Consider the following 17091-nt stretch of genomic DNA (forward strand, 5'->3'; position numbering starts at 1 on the left):
ATATATATATATATATATATTAAATTCATATAAATAAAGCCACACGAACAGATACTGTTTTTCCTCTCTTTGCAGATCTGGCAGTTGTTTCCTTCTCATGATCTGACCAGGAAGAGGTGAAGAGGCTCTTTGAGTGAATTTGCAGTGCTGAGCTCTGTTCCTAGGGCACTTTAGGGTCATGTTAGCACACAAATGGCAGATATTAACACACTCAGATATTACCCCTTTATTCTTTTCCATGGGCTCTGACATTATGAGATCCGGAGTCAGGAAGAAGTGTTACTCCTTTCTCACTGTAGCGCTCACCCTATTCAACAGAGACCTCTAACCACACCCGAGGTAGGTAGGCTCAAACTGCACAATGCTTGAAAATGCCTTGACCTTTAGGAACTGCTGGGCAAATAATAGTTCAGTTCTGTGGAGGGAAGGACATCTCCTCTCAGTGTCCATCCATGGTTTCCCTGGAAGAGTCCTTGAGTACTGTTGACCCCATGAGCCTGGGCAACTTAAATACAACATGAGAAAGGTCCTTCTCTGCTGACTCCATTGTAAACCATTGTCTAAACAATATTTTTACAGATATTGTATTTGTGTCGATATTGTATTGGACCAGCAGCACACAGAGCACTTGTTATGATCTTCCAGTGCCAGTGAGATATAGAGTGACTCCAGTTGTGGAAGGGGGATAATGGTGGTCATGGGAGAGGCTGAGAGGGGCATATGTTCTGTTTTTAGATGAGAAGATTGTCTGGGCCCCTTTGTCTCTCTGGGTGAGGCCTATTCTTGGTGTCTCTGTTCCAGTCAACAGAGAGGCTGTTTCTGGATTTCTCAATGGAAATTTCAAAAGATGCCTTTTATTGCAAATTTGTTTTTTTCATCTCCACCTGCACCTTACATGCACCCATCACTTGGCAAGAGCACTTCTATCATTAATCGTATACTGCCACCCCTTTTTGTTCTGGCCTTGAATACTAACTGTTCCTCTTCCAAGCTAAAGACAGTCAATAGAGCCTGTTTCTTACAAATCCTAACACAGTTATTTTTCGTTTTAGCTTTGAGGATTCTCTGTTCAGCCCTCTGATTAAAAAATGTGGTGAGCGAATTTTGTGAAAATGTTGTGAAAAAGTTGTGAAAACAAAGGTTTTGTGAAAATTAAAGTCTGACTATTATAATTATGCTCTTTCTAGCCATTATTGCAAAATAATAAACACTCAGCACTTCTTATAGTGCCAAGAGCCTTGTGAACATGAATTAGCAATAAGTATCAGGTAATCATTATAATCCCTCTGGTCTGTAACACAGAGAAACTGAAGAAGAACTGTGAAATGACACAAATCTCCCTGCAAGTCAATGGTGGAGCTCTTTGGGGAAGAGGCCTTTTCTTCGTCCAGAGTGTTTCTGGCTCCTGGCCACTGCCTCAGTACACATAAAGATAACAGTGTCTGGACTTCCCATCTTTGCTCATTCTTCTAAGACTTGGTGCCTCCTATTACATGTGATTTTATCATTAATAACAAGAAAAATGTAAGTACTTCCTTGACAATTTCTGCTGGTAATGAGATTGTAATCTGAATGCTCACGTCCTTTGAAGCACCCATTACAGGTACAAGTACATGGCTTGCTATCTTGGCATCGTTTGTTGCAGTAAGTACTATTTTTAATACTCACATGTGTACTTTGGCTAATAGGATGGTTATTTTATCCTTTGTTTCTTCAGTCACTGCTTTTATATAAAACATGACCCGATGCAGGTGCTTTATTAACATTTACTTTCTTACACTCATCTAAACCAAAAGCAAACCTCTCTCTTTTCTTTGTATGTATATTTTACAGCTGAAGACCTGCTATTTCCTGCTATAATCTCTACTTCTGAAGACCAATGCAAAGAAATCCTTTAGCTCTCTGTAATCTCCTTATCATCACTGATTATTGCTTTTACAGTATGATGGTTAAAACCACCATTATGTCTCCTGGACATGTTCCTCTTCTGAATTACTTAATTGGAAGTTTGATTTTTTTTTACCTTTAGGCATTACTTTTCTAGTATGCCCATAGTTCTGCTTATCAGTATTTCTCCTGACATTTTCTGTGGTTTCTTTCTTTCAGCCCCACCTGGGCTTGGCCCCTTTTGTCTTAAAAATGACATGAAACAAATTCCTGTTACTTGTCTTTTAAACCAACTGACTTGTTCTTTATTTTATTTTCACTTTCTCTCTTCTCTTTTTGCTCTATGCAATGAAATGCAGTGGGACTTCAAGAAGACTAATTTAATCAGTCTCAACTTTCCTTCAGGCTGCTTGTGGCTGGAGAAGGGCGCAAACTAAAACCATAAGGTCAACAGTCCTTCCTTCCTGGACCTTTCCCATCTACTGAACAGAGCAGTGTTGAAACTCTGTGTCCAAATCCACATCCAGACTTTGCTAGTAGTCCCTAATTTCATAATGGACTAAAGTAAACTTGGCCTCAGACCAACTCTTTCTTCTAAGATGCTGGCTGTCAGCCTATCTTCATCTGAAATGACTTCCTACGTAACCCCCTTGTACCACTGTGTACAATTGTGCTTGGAGTTTGAATAGAAAGCCTCTTCCCCTATAACTTGTGACAGCAAAAATCAACATCATTAAAGAATAAAATAGGAGGGAAAGTGAGAGGTGGAAGAAGATCTGGTGTTTGGTGCAGAAAACAACACCTCAATATTCTGCTGAGGGTTTTGTCTGGAAACACTGTTAAGGTTGGGGTAATTTTCTCTGATTCTGCCCTCATTTCTGTAGCCACCAAGGATCCTTTGTGCACAAGAGAGACACATGAAGCCCTCCCTACATTACAGATGAAATTGCAGAGCAGTCAGAGAGATCCAGGACTGCAGGGTCTCAAGGAACTTGAAACCTTTCCTCAAGGAGAGGTTTCTTCCTCCTGGTTTGTCCCGGTTGGATTTTGCTAATGAAATCCTTCCTAGGGACATGTTCAGTGGCTTGCTCTACAAGCAGCTCTAGGCTGTCCACATGTACTCTAATTCAATGACACCTCTGCCTGTTTAACATATGCAGCACCAATATTTTAACAAACATTTCCTGCTTATTTAAATGTTTGTTCTTTGATGCTGAAAGCCAACTCCACCACTGGCCCAGGCATCTGAGCCCACTTCCTCTCCGGCAGCTACCATCCAGACAGGGGAACATTGCAACCAAAGCAAGAAAGATTATGAGAGCTTCCATGTGCAATCCAGGAAGCCAGAAAGGACTTCTGTTTCCAGAGCGTGAGCAAACAAGCTGTACCAAGTTTAAGTTTGGCATACCTATATATAAATTTCAGGCAAAGTGTGAGGCTGGGACAAGGTTTGTCTGCTCTAGGGAAGCACTGTGACAGGGGTATCAGTTACAAAGTTCATGTACCACCCATTTGGATTCAGAGATGATACATCAGAATTTCCTACTTCTGAACAAATCAAGTTTTAGACAGATAGGGGATGCTTTTTTAAAAGGTATATGCAAGAAAGAGGAGGCTAAAGTGCAGCAAGAATGTGCTGGCGATGCCTCACTGAAAGGGGAGCCCAGTCACCCCAAGAAACAGGGGCTGCTAATTCACTGGGGGAATAAAGATCCCAGAGAGCCTGGGAAAAACAAACAGGTCCTTCTGGGGAGTGAACTGTTTTTCAGGATTCCTTGGCAGGCAACCAGCCACTCTGCTTTGTAAGGCCTTGTTCTTCCTTGCAAGGAGGAAAAAAATAACTGAAGGGTTCCCGGTTTATTGAATAAGGTCATCATAATGCGCTCAAAAAGACCAGTGCCACTGCTCCTCATTGTGAGAGCTATGGGGTGTAGCTGCACATTACAGGTGCTTGAATAAACAATATTACCACTTTCAGGAGAGGAGAAAATATATAAAAGACGAGCCTAATGACTTCAGCCCAGCCAGCTTTTCCCCCACTCTTCACAACCCCCCTTCCCACATCCCAGACAGCCTCCAACCCAATACCACTGCCTGTCTCTGAGTGCGTGACAGCGGAAAAAGGCCTTTTCTCCCACAGGAACAGCCAGTGCAACCCAGATAGGCTGTGGGGAGGTTTAACCCCTTCACTGGCTGGCCGCATGCTGTATATCATCACAGGAATGCTGTGCCACATATGTATCTGTTTCCTGAGCTACACATATTTTTTCTTTTACTTACCTTCCCCATTCCAGCATGTGCATGTCCCAGCTTGACCACTACAGGGAAATTCGGAGTTGTGAGCTGAAAGACAAAAGAAGGACATCCTCATTAGTATTTCTTTCCAGCCATTGTATTTGAAATAATTTACTTTTCTTTAGTAGCTTTTATCCCCTTCCTGGATGCTGATGGGAGGATAAAAAGGTCAAATAAAGATTGTCCAGGTGGTAGGACCATAAGCAAATAGCTCTTCACTGGGACCCATATGATCGGAAATGGAGGCCAGGCAGAATTCCTCAGATCTGACCCACTTTTGCTGCCTGATAGCAGTAACTTCTAAAACCTTCTTGTTTTTTCTCATTGCTTTTCCCACCCTGAACATATGAATGTGTGTACACTCATATGCATGTAAAAAAAAGCTGCACCTGCAAGCTTGAGTAAGTGAACGCTTTCAGCTGCTGAAAACATCCGATTTGTGAGAAAGACAAGGGTTGTTTGTTTTTTTCCACACAGGCTGCTTTGGCCTTTAAAGTGAGCGTGAGCAGTCCCTCAGCAGCTCCCATTCCCCTCCCGCCAGCAGTGGTGGGTGCAAGGAGAGAGGGAACAGGGGCCAACCCTTGGGTATAACTCACAAAGTCTACCTATTCATAAAGCCTCTTCCTCTCTTCTCTAACTTCAGGGGTGGGTATAGGGAATAAAAGAGAACAAAGAAGGGTTGGAGTCAGCAATAAAAATAGAAAAAATTATGTCATGTCTTCTCCCTGGCTTGCGTGGTGTTTACATTGGGCAGGGTCCTGCCATCCGAGCCATGCAAGTGCATCTTAACGCACATGTGGGATTTTACTTGGAGAACTGCAAGTATCCTCTCTGCCTTCTATTCCCCAGTTTCATGCTCATGCAAGGATTCACTTGGAGCGATTGGGTGAGAGCTGGGTGGCTGGACTGGTAGGAAGTGCCTGTGCCAGGAGTAACCAGGATAGGTACACCAGACCTCCCCTACATAGTGGTTGGTCCATGTCTACGCCTCTGCTTGACATTCCTGTGATCTTCATCTTGTCCTGTGCTCCTGATTCTTGTGATCTGAATGCTATCCCTTCAGTACATAACCTGTTATTTTTTATTGCATATTTAATTTTCTTTAATAGGAGTTCTTTTAAAAGACACTTTTGTCTTTACCTAAATACCTGAAGTGATGAGCTCTATTCATTAAGCAGTTAACCTGGAGATCTGGCAATGGGAGGGAGTTGAAGTTTGACAGATAAATGGCTTATTTATTTAAGTTTGAGAATAGATAAACAAATTGTTCTTGTGCTAATTACCAATTGTCTGCATGGACAGGCAGGTGCTACGCCCTAAAGATAGAATGGTGCTGCAGTCTCCATCTGTGGCAGCTCACTATAAATAACAAAATTAGTAATGAACACTGATATCTTTTGCTATTCAGCTGCTTATGTAAAGAAATATCACAGGAGAAGGGAACAGTGAGTGCATCATGTTCTCAAACAACCTGTGTCACTTGTGAGGACCTTCTTCAGACAGAAAGCTGAAGGATCCTCTTCAGACCACAGAAGGGCACACAGCTGCAATAAATCACAGTCTTGGCACAGGCAGGGACCAGCACCTGCTGTTTCAGAAGAAGAGGCAAGGGATTGTGATAGGTGGCCATCCTGAAGCCCCATAGTTAAGCATATGTCCAGGCACATGAGTTTGTGCTCTATTTCGCCTTCGCCTCTCTAATTCATTGTAAGAGCCCTAAACTTAATTTGTTGCTGGCATAAATGAATCAAATGGAGGACTGCACCTGAGGCTTACTGAAGATTGGGCTGTGGATGGACCGTGCCAGGCCTTTAATGCTGGAAGATGAAAGGTAACTTAGTAGTTAGGGCACCCACCTGCTCAGGCTCTGGGAGACCTGCCTCGCTTCCCAGCTCTGTCATCCATGCCCCATACACACTGTTTGAGCCAAAGCGCTTGCAAGACCCAGCCTCTGTTCCCTGTTTGTGAGCGGAGGCGGCAGCTGTTGCTACTCCACAGGAAAAGCAAGCTGCATGCTGCGAGCTGGCCTGATACCCTGGCAAGGAGGCCAAATAAGTGTTTGGGATAGATAATGTTATATCACCAGCTCAAAGCAGCCAGAGGCAGGAAGCGATGTCTCTGCTGCCCTGTTTGTGTACCCTACCTGCGGGTTTTACTGAGGGAGCCTGCCTCGAGCGTGGGGCCCAGGAGTGGGAAGCATCTGTCTTCCTGTGTACATGCAAAGAAAGTTTGGGATCCAATAAACAACCCAAGTTTACTGCTAGCCTGGAAGAAACCACCGGCAATGACAACACTCTGCTCAAATGTCTCCCTTTCTCTTTGCTTCTTGGAAACACGAGCTCAGCTTTCTTGGTAAGGCTTGGCCTCATCCCATGTAGGGGTGACCAGCTGGTGCCAGAGCACGCTGGAGTCACAAGCCACTTGGGCTGGCCATAGTGCCTGGGGCTTGGGGTGAAACACAGATCCAGACTCTGACTATGCGGCAGCCTCACTGGGAAAGCTGCGGCTCCGGGGAAATGCTGGCGCATGGTTTGCCAGGAGTCTGCTTCTGCCACTGAAACCCCACCAAATTTCCATGCACATGAACCTGCCTTATGGAGGAACCAATGAGAGAGAGCAGCACATACACTTAGCTGCATTTTATAATGGGTTTATCTAGTGACAACGGAGTGCCCTTAGTCTGTGCTGAAGTTAAGCGGCATCAAAAGCTCTCGATAGTCCACAGGACTAAAGCAACCAGAGTCCACAACCACCAAATAATGGAGCTAGGAAGGCCTTGCTAAAGTGGTGGAAGCGGGCTGAACTCCACCGCAGTCAAGGGAGATATTGCCAGCTTCCACCAGAGTCTTGTTGGGACCCAATTCCCATTTCTGTTGCTAATAAAGTGGCCAGCAAGCATACTTGGCAAGCACCCAGATGGACAGGGAAGCCGAAGGAAGGGAGAACGTATTATACACGCCACTATGTGTATAATCACACACATACATGGTGAGAAGTCCTGGGGGTGGCCACAGCCGCCACCAGGGCAGACCCCTGAGATGAGTATTTACACATACTTAGTCATAGATTTCCTGGGAAAGAAGATGCTTACAATCAAAGGATAGCACCAGAGTTTAATAAGAAAAGCATGTTTTTACTGAAATCATGCAAAGAAATATGTTTGTGTCTTTCTATGTGTTTGTTTATGTGTTGTAAGGGCTCTTTTTTCTTAGAAAAACACATTGATGCTTTTAAAATGTGCAAGAACTGTTGACAGGGCTGGTATAGATGATGTCTGCGGGTTTTGGGATGGGACTGTAGCACTGCAGCTAGTTCAGTGATCAGATGCAGGGTGTTAGTTCATATGCATAACTCAACCCTTTGAATTAAAATCCTGTAAATGTATTCCCAGATGTTGTCACACGAAAGCCTTGAGATGGCAAGGTTTACATATGTGTCTAGAGCTTGGTGTATGAAGATGCTTGTTTAGAGTCAAGCAGGAGTTTGAATCCTGAATTAGGAACTCGACAAAGCCATCTTTGGTAGGAGGGAAGGGAGAGTCATGAAGTTATTTCCAACGTACAACACTGGTGGCCCAAAGTATATCATTTTAGCCCCTGATTTTAAGGGCTCTGCTCTGTGTGTAGTGTCACTGCAAAGATCACTTTGCAGTTAATCAGTATTTTGACACTGGTGTGTAAAAGTGAGTGCCGGTATGCACACATTAGCCTCTATTTGAAAACACATGGCTGTAAACTATGACACTTTCCCCTTTACCCTCTGCCCCTCCTGTCCAACAAATAATGAGGTTTTCAATACTTCTTGTAAATATATGAATATTTTCTGTATTTACTGCTGGTGGAGCAGTAGAACAGAGTTTGATATAAATTGATGTGAAGGGAGGAATCTTAGATGAAACCTGATCTATCCCATAAATACAATGCTTTCCACTCTTTTGTTTCACTGAGGCCCTCAAGAGAGATTCTGATCGTAGGTCTGTGATTTTGTGTACTGACCTGTAGTCCATAAACAATGCAGAATGTCTCTTTTGATTTCCTTCTGCCATGTTTAGTTTTGTGCATTAGTTCACATTATCCATCTCATCATCTCATACAATGCAGTTTCAGTTTCCAGTATTATTCTTTCTTCTGCAAAGCCTTTCCAGTCAATGCTAAAATGAATAGTCCAGGGTGCAATGACATCATGGATAATATTAGGAAGGATTTGGGGAGACGGGAGATGAAGACATTAAAACTTTGGTCTCTTTGCACCAATATTGTATTCCCATAGCATCTAGTGTTTTCAATCAGGCCAGAAGCCCCCATAGCACAAGGTAGTGTAATTTTTGCTTCACCCTTCCCCCAGAAGTAATACTGTGAATTTTTCAAGCTTTTATACTCTAAAACTGACCTTTCTGTTTATTTAGTTGCCTTAACTTCTATAATGACAAAGTCTGTTCTGGGTGGGTACCTAATGGATTATGGGAATGTTGTTCATGCACTTGAGAGCTAAATGTTGAAAGTAATGTGTGTGGCACTTCCCTGGTGTCAATTAAGTTGGAGGAGCAGTGAATATATATGATTTCTTCTAAAAGCAAGCAAGCTGATTCAAACCTACAGGAAAGTAATGATGTCATGACATGATGTCATTGTGTTCATGGAACTATCTTACTGAAAATCTGAGCTGAAGGTCAGCACTGGTTGCATGCCAGCCTTGCCAAGCATGGCAATGTCAGGGCTGCATAGTGAAATACAGAGGAGAAGCAGTGGTGCTCCCTATTATTCACTTACTCGCTCACGAGTTGACGTAATCACCAACTGCATGCAGCATGGCTCACTCAGTGGATTAATACTGTGGCCCCATGGAGGTTTGTGGTGGCCAATGACTATGACAGATAAGTCCTTCCCTTCTGCTGTTTACTAGATCAGAAATAGTGTAAGAAACAACAAGCAACGAAGGGAGAACATGTTGAACAGTAAGAGTTGCCAGCATTAACATCTGTGCTCTATTAAAGACATGTGATACGGATTCCTTTAAAACACACACGTGTGTATTCATTACTGTATTATAATTATAGCACAATGAAGAAAAAATCATTAGCTGGGGAAAGAGGGCCTATGCTTCCAAGCCAGCTGAAGTAAATTCTCAGGAGTAGGTATCCTCAAGGGTCTCCGGAGGAAGGAGGAGATAGGGGTTATGATGAGAAAAGTGATGAGATACTTGTGATGGGAGGAGTTCAATAACAGCTGGATCAAGACAGCATTGTACAAGGTAGGACCTGAAGCAGTATGGTGATTGATAGATGTGATGGCAGCTGGAATACAACAGTGCTCCTTCCAGCAAAAGAGGAGACAGCATATCAGTTTAGGATGGGTTAAGTTTTACAGAGATTTACTGAGCTGGGGTGATGAAATCAGTGCTGTGGACGAGGTGGATGATTTAGTCCACAGTAGTTTTAGTAGTCTGAAAGGAGGCTTGTAAAATCGAACAGGAATAATGCACACAATGCAAAGCACTGTGAGGGCAGAGGCCAAAGTTTTAGCACGCAAGCAAGTTTTGGAGGTGGCATAAAGAAGAAGCAAGAAGGAGGCTGCTGATTACAAGGTTTTGGGGGAGAAAAAACATTCAATAATTTGAAGGGGACCTCACTGCTGCAGGCCTGGATATCTGTGAGAGCAATGGGAGGACCGGGACTGAGTGCAAAGCAAAGCGTTAGATTTAAGATGCTTTAGATGGATGGACTTTTCATTTTATTTAGCACTGAAGCTGAGACCTCCAGCTTCAGATAGGAATGAACATAGCAAGTAACTAGATGGAGATACAGCATAAATTAATTTGTGCTACTAACTGAAGTCAGCAGTGCCGTAGGGTGTGAAGATCCTTCAGGGTGGTAAAAAAATTATCCTTTGATTCTATCATTGCTTTTAAAAAGCACAACACAAAAAAAAAAAAAAAAAAAAAACCCAAAAGAAACATGACAAAAAAAAAAAGAAAACCCAACAGCAACATGACTTAGTCCCCACATCTCCTAGAGTACAAACCACAAGCCAATATTTCAGGGCTCCTAACACTTGCTGTGGTTAGAACTGTTCACAGAAGTGAGTGGAAAGGGTTAAGCATGCAATGGAACTTTTTGTCATTAATTCCACCTCTAATGTTACTTAACTTCCAACATGACTTAGTCCCCACATCCTTGAGTATACAAACCACAAGCCAATATTTCAGGGCTCCTAACACTTGCTGTGGTTAGAACTGTTCACAGAAGTGAGTGGAAAGGGTTAAGCATGCAATGGAACTTTTTGTCATTAATTCCACCTCTAATGTTACTTAACTTCTCCTTTATTTGAGACAGGATGCTTTTGGGTTCCCAGTGGTCCCCCTCAGCATTTGGAGGATAAGAGTGTGAGCATCTGATATTATTCTCATTCCCTTGGAGCTTCAAGTGTGAGAATTATATGAATGTATCCAGACAAGCAGATGCTCAGCAAAAAAATAATATAGTATGTGTGTGTATGCGCATGTGTGAGCTTGTATTCACACGTGTATCTAGCAGTCCTGGTCAATAAATCCCCATTACCACATCTGAAAATACAGGCAAGTTTTTTAAAGGTTGTTATGAGTACGTAGAAAAGTTTAATTTCTTAATGCGTAGTGCTCGCTTAGCCAGTATTTTGCAGTGTTGCCTTTAGGGAAGCCTCTTGTCTTTCCTTGCTTGCTAGGAGAGTGAATACATTCCCCCAACTCCTGATGTTGAAAAACTGTTTAAATATTTTTTGCGGGATGCAGTGGAACAGAAGAAGAAACTCTTGAGTTTCCTTTCCCCCCTGACCTGAACTGGGTACCTTTTGCTGTGTTTTTCTCTAATTAGAAAATTCCGTTCCCCATGTAAACACATTGCAGAGGGAGAGATGGTGAACAGCAGTTGTTGACAGGGTGGTGAACTCTCTAGGAATTTTCTTTTGATGGGTTACCTTTGGAAAAACTGTAGTGCCTAAGCTGTGATAGAAGATACAGGAAGGAGACAGAGGGAAAAAAATGCTTTATGAAGTTATGCTGGAGTCTTCAAAGCCACCTCTCTTCCAAGAACCCCTAAGGTTCACAAGACGTTGAAGAGACAGAGCTCTCTCTTCACTCGGAAGGCTTGACTGTTCCTTTTTTTGGGCAAACTCCGAATTCTCACTGATTTCAAAATGAGCAGCATGGGGTTTCTTTTGAGAGAACAAAACTTCCCTGAACTTCACAGTGGAAAACTACCTTCAGCAACAGGCACTGCAGGAGTAATTAGGTCTCACTGAAGCCAATCATTCCCCTGTTACTGCTGGTCTCTAACCTCACCATGCAGTCTGCTGCAGGTGTTTTCCTGTCTCCAAAGGGCAAAGTGAATACGGTTCTCACCCCAGCTTTTACACAAAGTGAAGCCGCGTGCCCTGACTGCAAACTCGGGAGAATCACACACGACTCCAAGGGCTTGGTCGTGATTTCACAACCTTCTGTAGCACATCTGAGAGCGGTGCAGTTATGTCAGCGTAAAGTGAGAAGCGGGCCCTGGGCTTATTAGTACATTCATCGAGAAATACTCTGCCTGATGTAGAAATGGCTCTGATGTTTTATTGTAAGTCTCATGCTGTTGTAATTGTGCCAATGAGCCTGTGCGGCCTTGGCTGACATTGCCATGTCAGATGCTGGCAGGAAGAGGGCCACAAGCAATGAGCCATGGATCCTGCCTGGTACAGGGAACGGGCTACCATGGTCCACTGGAACATCTGAAATACCCTCTGGGCTCCTGAAAGCTGTCGGGCAATGGACCACCACCTCCTTCCTTCTTGCCATTCTTCAGCACTCAGAGCTATAGAAATAGCAGCACAGAGAACCAGACAGTCACAGCTGGACTTTTTTGAAAGATCCCTGGTTTATTTTTACACTTTTTTAAAAGCACAGCTGGTAATCTTGATTAATGCTCCAGAGCATAGGGACTTTTCACATAAAGAAGAATGAGGAACATGAGAAGTGTCACCCTGCAGCTGGCATCTCAGGCTACATCTATACTAGTAAATAGAGCAATGCCATAGCAAGGACAACGGCCCTGAGTTGCCTATACTGTTAAATTGTTAGACTGATCTCTGGCATAGTCTGGCTCAAGCCAAATAGCCTTCTCCCAAACAATTCCCAAGCACAACATGGAAAACAGTTTAAGTCTGCAGCCATACTCCATAGGATACTTTGGAGGCTAAGAGAGTTTGATAGCACGGCTGGGGTTGGACCATGCCAGAGTTGCCAGACAATGGGCCTGGCACTGTATGGTTTGCTACTGTTAATGTAGCCTCAGTCTGTCTCACAGGATTGAGCAGGAGAGTAGTTTTTATCTCACATTAGTCCCTGTCTGTGTACGCTCCCACATTAGTGTTTTATTTCGGTTATACAGATGAATGGTCTATCACATGTGGCCACATGTCATACCGCTCCCATATGATAATTTCCACTGACTACCTTTTTCAGACCAAATTCATAGTGGGTGCATTTTTCACCTACAGCTACAGATATTTACACCACCATTTCTTTTGTCCACTGACCTGGAAAGTCAGGTATTACCTCACATGAGAAATATTTATGCTATGGGCCCAGTTTCTCCTGTTTTACAGCCAGATCTTATTTTCAGCATTTTGAGCCCTTAGGCTCATGCAGGAATTCAAATACTTCACTAATGTGGCCTGGCAGTGAGATACACATCCCCTGCTTTTTGTGCTCTGGGACATAAATGTGGGGAGTAAGTGTCTCCAAAGCTCTGTTCCGTGGACCTACTTCCTCCATGGGCTGCACATGGAGTTGAACACCGGCAGCGGCTTTTCTGAACCCTGAAGTTGTTGTGGAGTCTTTTGTAGGCACCTAGAGCAGGTGGGGGCCAAGTGTGAGCCTTGTTCTTCCTACATCCTCGTTCTTGTGCTTCACAGTTTCAAGTTTCTTTCTCCAGGTAAAAATCTTCTATGTTTATCCAGACTAATTTTTGCCTCATGTCAGAGACACTGAGGACTCAAAGGCAGCCATTGTATCCTATGATTGAATTAGCTCTGTGTCTCTTGAGATTTCTTAGGAACTTTCAAATTACACGTTTCTGGTAGGAGCCAAAAACTGTAGGAAGGGCTCTATTTCACCATCTCTCCAAATTCAGCAGTTGCTTGGGGAAGAAAAGGAGGTCCCAAAGTGCAGACTTCACATTTTCAAAGCTGAAAGTGTCATGTTTCAATGATTCTGTGAATGAGCACTAATTAACTTTTTTTTTAATCCAAAGGGGAAATGAAATGCTTCCAAACTGTAAAAGGGAAGTTTTTCTGACATGAATTTTATTTCTCCATATTTCATTCTTGAGGCTTTTTGAGATTTTGACTTTGGGTTAGGGAAATAATCTGAAACCTTGAAACCTCTCAAGAGCTGAGAAAACGTTTTCCTACCTAGGTTTTAAGGGCATGAGCCCACAATGACACCACATGGGTATTTGTCTCCCTCTTGTGGCTTATTCCATGCGATAAGATATGACCCTGCTCCACCTGTTTGCTAAAGCCATTAGAGCTTCCAATGAAGTGGAAGAAACGCATTCAGTGAGTGTCCTGTGCACCTATCCTATATGCAAACTTTGTCTGCGACCTCAGTGCCGAGGGACAACCTAGTTTGCCATTAGGAGTCAAAACCAGAAGGGGAGTCGAGCAGGCTCCACACAGGACATAGGCAGAGTTATTTTCAGCAGGGCCTGGCTTCTGTTTACAACTTTCCCAGCTGTAACGAGAAAGAGCCTCCTGAAGTGAATGCATTCAGAGGAAGACAGAAGAAACCACTGTGTGGATCAGCCTTTTTCATCTCGCAACCACCACCTCGGTCAGCGGCATTTTTCCCCTGCTGAGCACACACATTGATGTACCGCAGGCTGCAGCGGCCAGGAATGGCAAGCAGCAGGAAGCAGAGAAATTCCTTTTGGAGTAACACATAGACCCTCTTCTTTAGCTTGGGCAAGCCCAGAGCAGCAAAGGATGCTGTGGTCTCCGTGAGCCCACTCCTTCTGTTTTGTCTAGAGAGAAAGGGTTCGCCCTTTACTGGAAAAAGAGGTGGAGACCTGAACTGATTTCATCTGTGAGGCAACATCTCCACTTCTCTGGGATAAATGAGACAAATGTGAGTGAGCTGGTCCACGCCCAGTACAGGAAGGTATTTGTTTCTTTCCCAGGCACATTACTGAGACTGTCATGGGATCCAGGTAGGATTTTGGAATGTGGGCAGAAACCCACATGGAGGTAAATGGGCATGTGCCTGAAAGAAGGGCATTGGGCTCACCAGGGGAGCTCATGCCTGGCACTCTGGCTGGAGGCAGTGCCAGGCACAGGGGGTGATGCAAGAGGAGCAGAGGCATCACTTGCCTACGCTACCTGTTGTCACTGAACGGACTTTCTTCCATCGCTGGATAGGCATTCTGCTCACTCACAGGCAAAGTCTGAAACTAGTCCGGAAAGATGGGTACTTGTTTTCTTATTACAATTCTACCTCTTTTCTTCCCATCAGACTTCGTGCCATTAAATTATTTTCCAAAACTGGTTGCTGAAGTCTTTTAGAGTAATCCTGGCTTTATTTCTCATGGAAGTAGTGCCAGCACCTCAGAAATGCAGCATCTGAACTTCTCTGCTGAGCTTTTGTGCTGCACAAACAGTTGCTATCAAAAAAATATATAGACCAAACTTTAGGAGAGTGGGAGCTGCTTTTAAACAACAACAACAAAAATCTTTGCACTGACAAAGAAAAAATGTTTGCTCTCTCAAAGAAGCTGAATCATACCCCAATCTGTTTAGGACTACTCAAAACCTGTAAGATAAAACTTAGTCTCAAGTGGGAGAAGCCAGCTGGGCTTTTCACTTTTTCTTGCTTTTGTTTCTTAAATTCTGAAATCAAAGAGAGTTTTGTATACACTTATCCTTGCAGGCTTCTCAACTGATGGTGGGTTTTCACCCATCAGTTGTGGGTGGGACAATGAAGAAAATGTTCAAAACTTCCCGTGCAGAGGTGGCTCAGCTAATTCCATGCTCAGAGAGTAGCAGGTGTCCAGGCTGTGTGTCTGTACACTTTTGGACTTCAGTAGCAAGAATCTCTGATACTGGACCTTGAGGACAGAGTACTATTTCATATGCATTTTGTAGACAGCCCTAATTAGCTAAATTAGTTTGTCTGCATCATAAATGTAAAGCAGCGCACACTGGATTTGTCCCTAATTGTGGCATTGCTGTGGTGATGGGTTGCAGACTTTTTTTTTTTTAACTTTCTCATTAGTACTTAGCTTTAGGCATTTGCGAGAAACCACAGCCTCCAAAAGCTCCCACTCCTGTCCTCTTAATTTTGACTCACAAGGTTTTAATGGATGAACAGAAAGCAAAGAAAGCCTTTGGTTCTCATACCATTCAGCGAACCTCCGGCTGGCACTGGCATTGTTTGGGAACCCTTGTGGGGATGAAAGCAAACTCTGTACAGATGTGGCCTCTTCTGAGACCGCTCTTTGAGGCCTGTTGATTCTCAGAACAAAAAGCACGTGAGGATGGTGACTGGCAGGGGATTTCCATGGAGCGCTCAAGTGAAGTTACTTTAAACTGATCCTGCACCACACAGGGCCAGCGATAGTCCTTGGTGGGAGGGGTTCCCAAAAGCACGAATGCTGCTGTGACCCTTTGTACACAACGAACTTTTCTGTAACCTCAGTGGGACTGGAGCTGGCATATCCGCTCCACACTGTGGGACACTGCGTGGTGATCCTCTGGGCTCATGAAGTGCATCATGATTTGGGGTCCCCAGTTTGGAGCTGGGAAATTTGGAGCTGGGAAATTTAGAGCTGGATGAATGTGGCAAAAAAGCCACATGTAGATGGCTTATGCAGGAATGGATTGGGTGTTTCTGTTCCCAGGACTTTCTAGGGAGGGAGAGGGGGGTTAGCATACATGGATCTGGCCGCTGTATATTTTTGGACCTTGGTCTCCATCCGTGAGAAGTTAATGGGGTGAAGCCATCTGGTTGGGTATCTCTGTGCCTGCTGTGAAGACATGCTTGCACTTATAACAAATCCTGTCCTTTCTTTCTCAACCCTCACGTAGGGAGTTTATGAGGCATGATATGCAAACCCTGCCCCATGAAAGGATTAACCAGCTTTCTGAAACTGGGAGTGGTAAATGGGGGTCCCTCCTGAAACAAATCCCACTACGAGTACGACTGCTGATTAAATTGAGGCTTTGCATGGTAAAACTGTAACCAGGGCAGGAAATTCTATTACATCCATCAATCCAGCTGTCTGACTTCATGCAGCTAATGCTGTCCTGAGCTCATCACTATGGCAGCATGGCATCTCACACGTAAAGACTGAAGCCCTGGCCGCACCGAAGGCAATGGGAGTTAGCTCATTCATTTCGATGAGGCTATGGTTTCTTTCGCAATGTCTGGTAAAGAATGTTTATCTCAGATTCCTCTCCCACCCTGAGGTATTTTCACTGTTTTATTACTTGATGATGCAACTTTTAAGCAATCCTGTGAGGATGGTCTTTCGTGCCGAAAGTTGAGGCTGACCGAGAGTAGGAGGGCAGCCGAGAGGCTGCAGTTGGTCACCCAGCTTATGACGCAAAGTTCCAGGGGGATGTGGACTGAAGCTGCTGCAAGGCATCCCTGTGGCAGGGAGAAGCAAGCTCTTCCAGGAACTTGGAGCAGTGCTGGGAAAGCTCGGAGAGAGGGGAAATGCCTGACCCCTTCTTCTTTCTTGTCTCTTCCCACATGTCTGCAAGGTCTCAGCCGAGACCATTAAGGAAAGGTTGTGACTCTTCCCTCTAGGGTGGCACATCTCCGTACCACACCAGCGCTGGCCTGTGACCACGGGCTTCGTTTGCCCCAAAGTTTCCGTGTTGCCAAGGTAACGCTAGG

General features: G+C 44.1%; 1 protein-coding gene across 2 annotated transcripts in view; it reads right to left on the reverse strand.

Moving 5' to 3' along the window:
- Positions 1-17091, reverse strand: part of SYN3 (synapsin III) — a 185749-nt gene that overhangs the window by 29738 nt on the left and 138920 nt on the right. For both annotated transcript variants that reach the window (XM_009277011.2, XM_009277012.2), the window contains one exon: positions 4168-4230. In XM_009277011.2, coding sequence (XP_009275286.1) covers positions 4168-4230 — 63 coding nt within the window. The remainder of the gene's footprint in view (positions 1-4167; positions 4231-17091) is intronic.

Source organism: Aptenodytes forsteri, unplaced genomic scaffold (genome assembly GCF_000699145.1).
Source record: "Aptenodytes forsteri isolate BGI_AS27 unplaced genomic scaffold, ASM69914v1 Scaffold482, whole genome shotgun sequence".
Taxonomy (NCBI): domain Eukaryota; kingdom Metazoa; phylum Chordata; class Aves; order Sphenisciformes; family Spheniscidae; genus Aptenodytes; species Aptenodytes forsteri.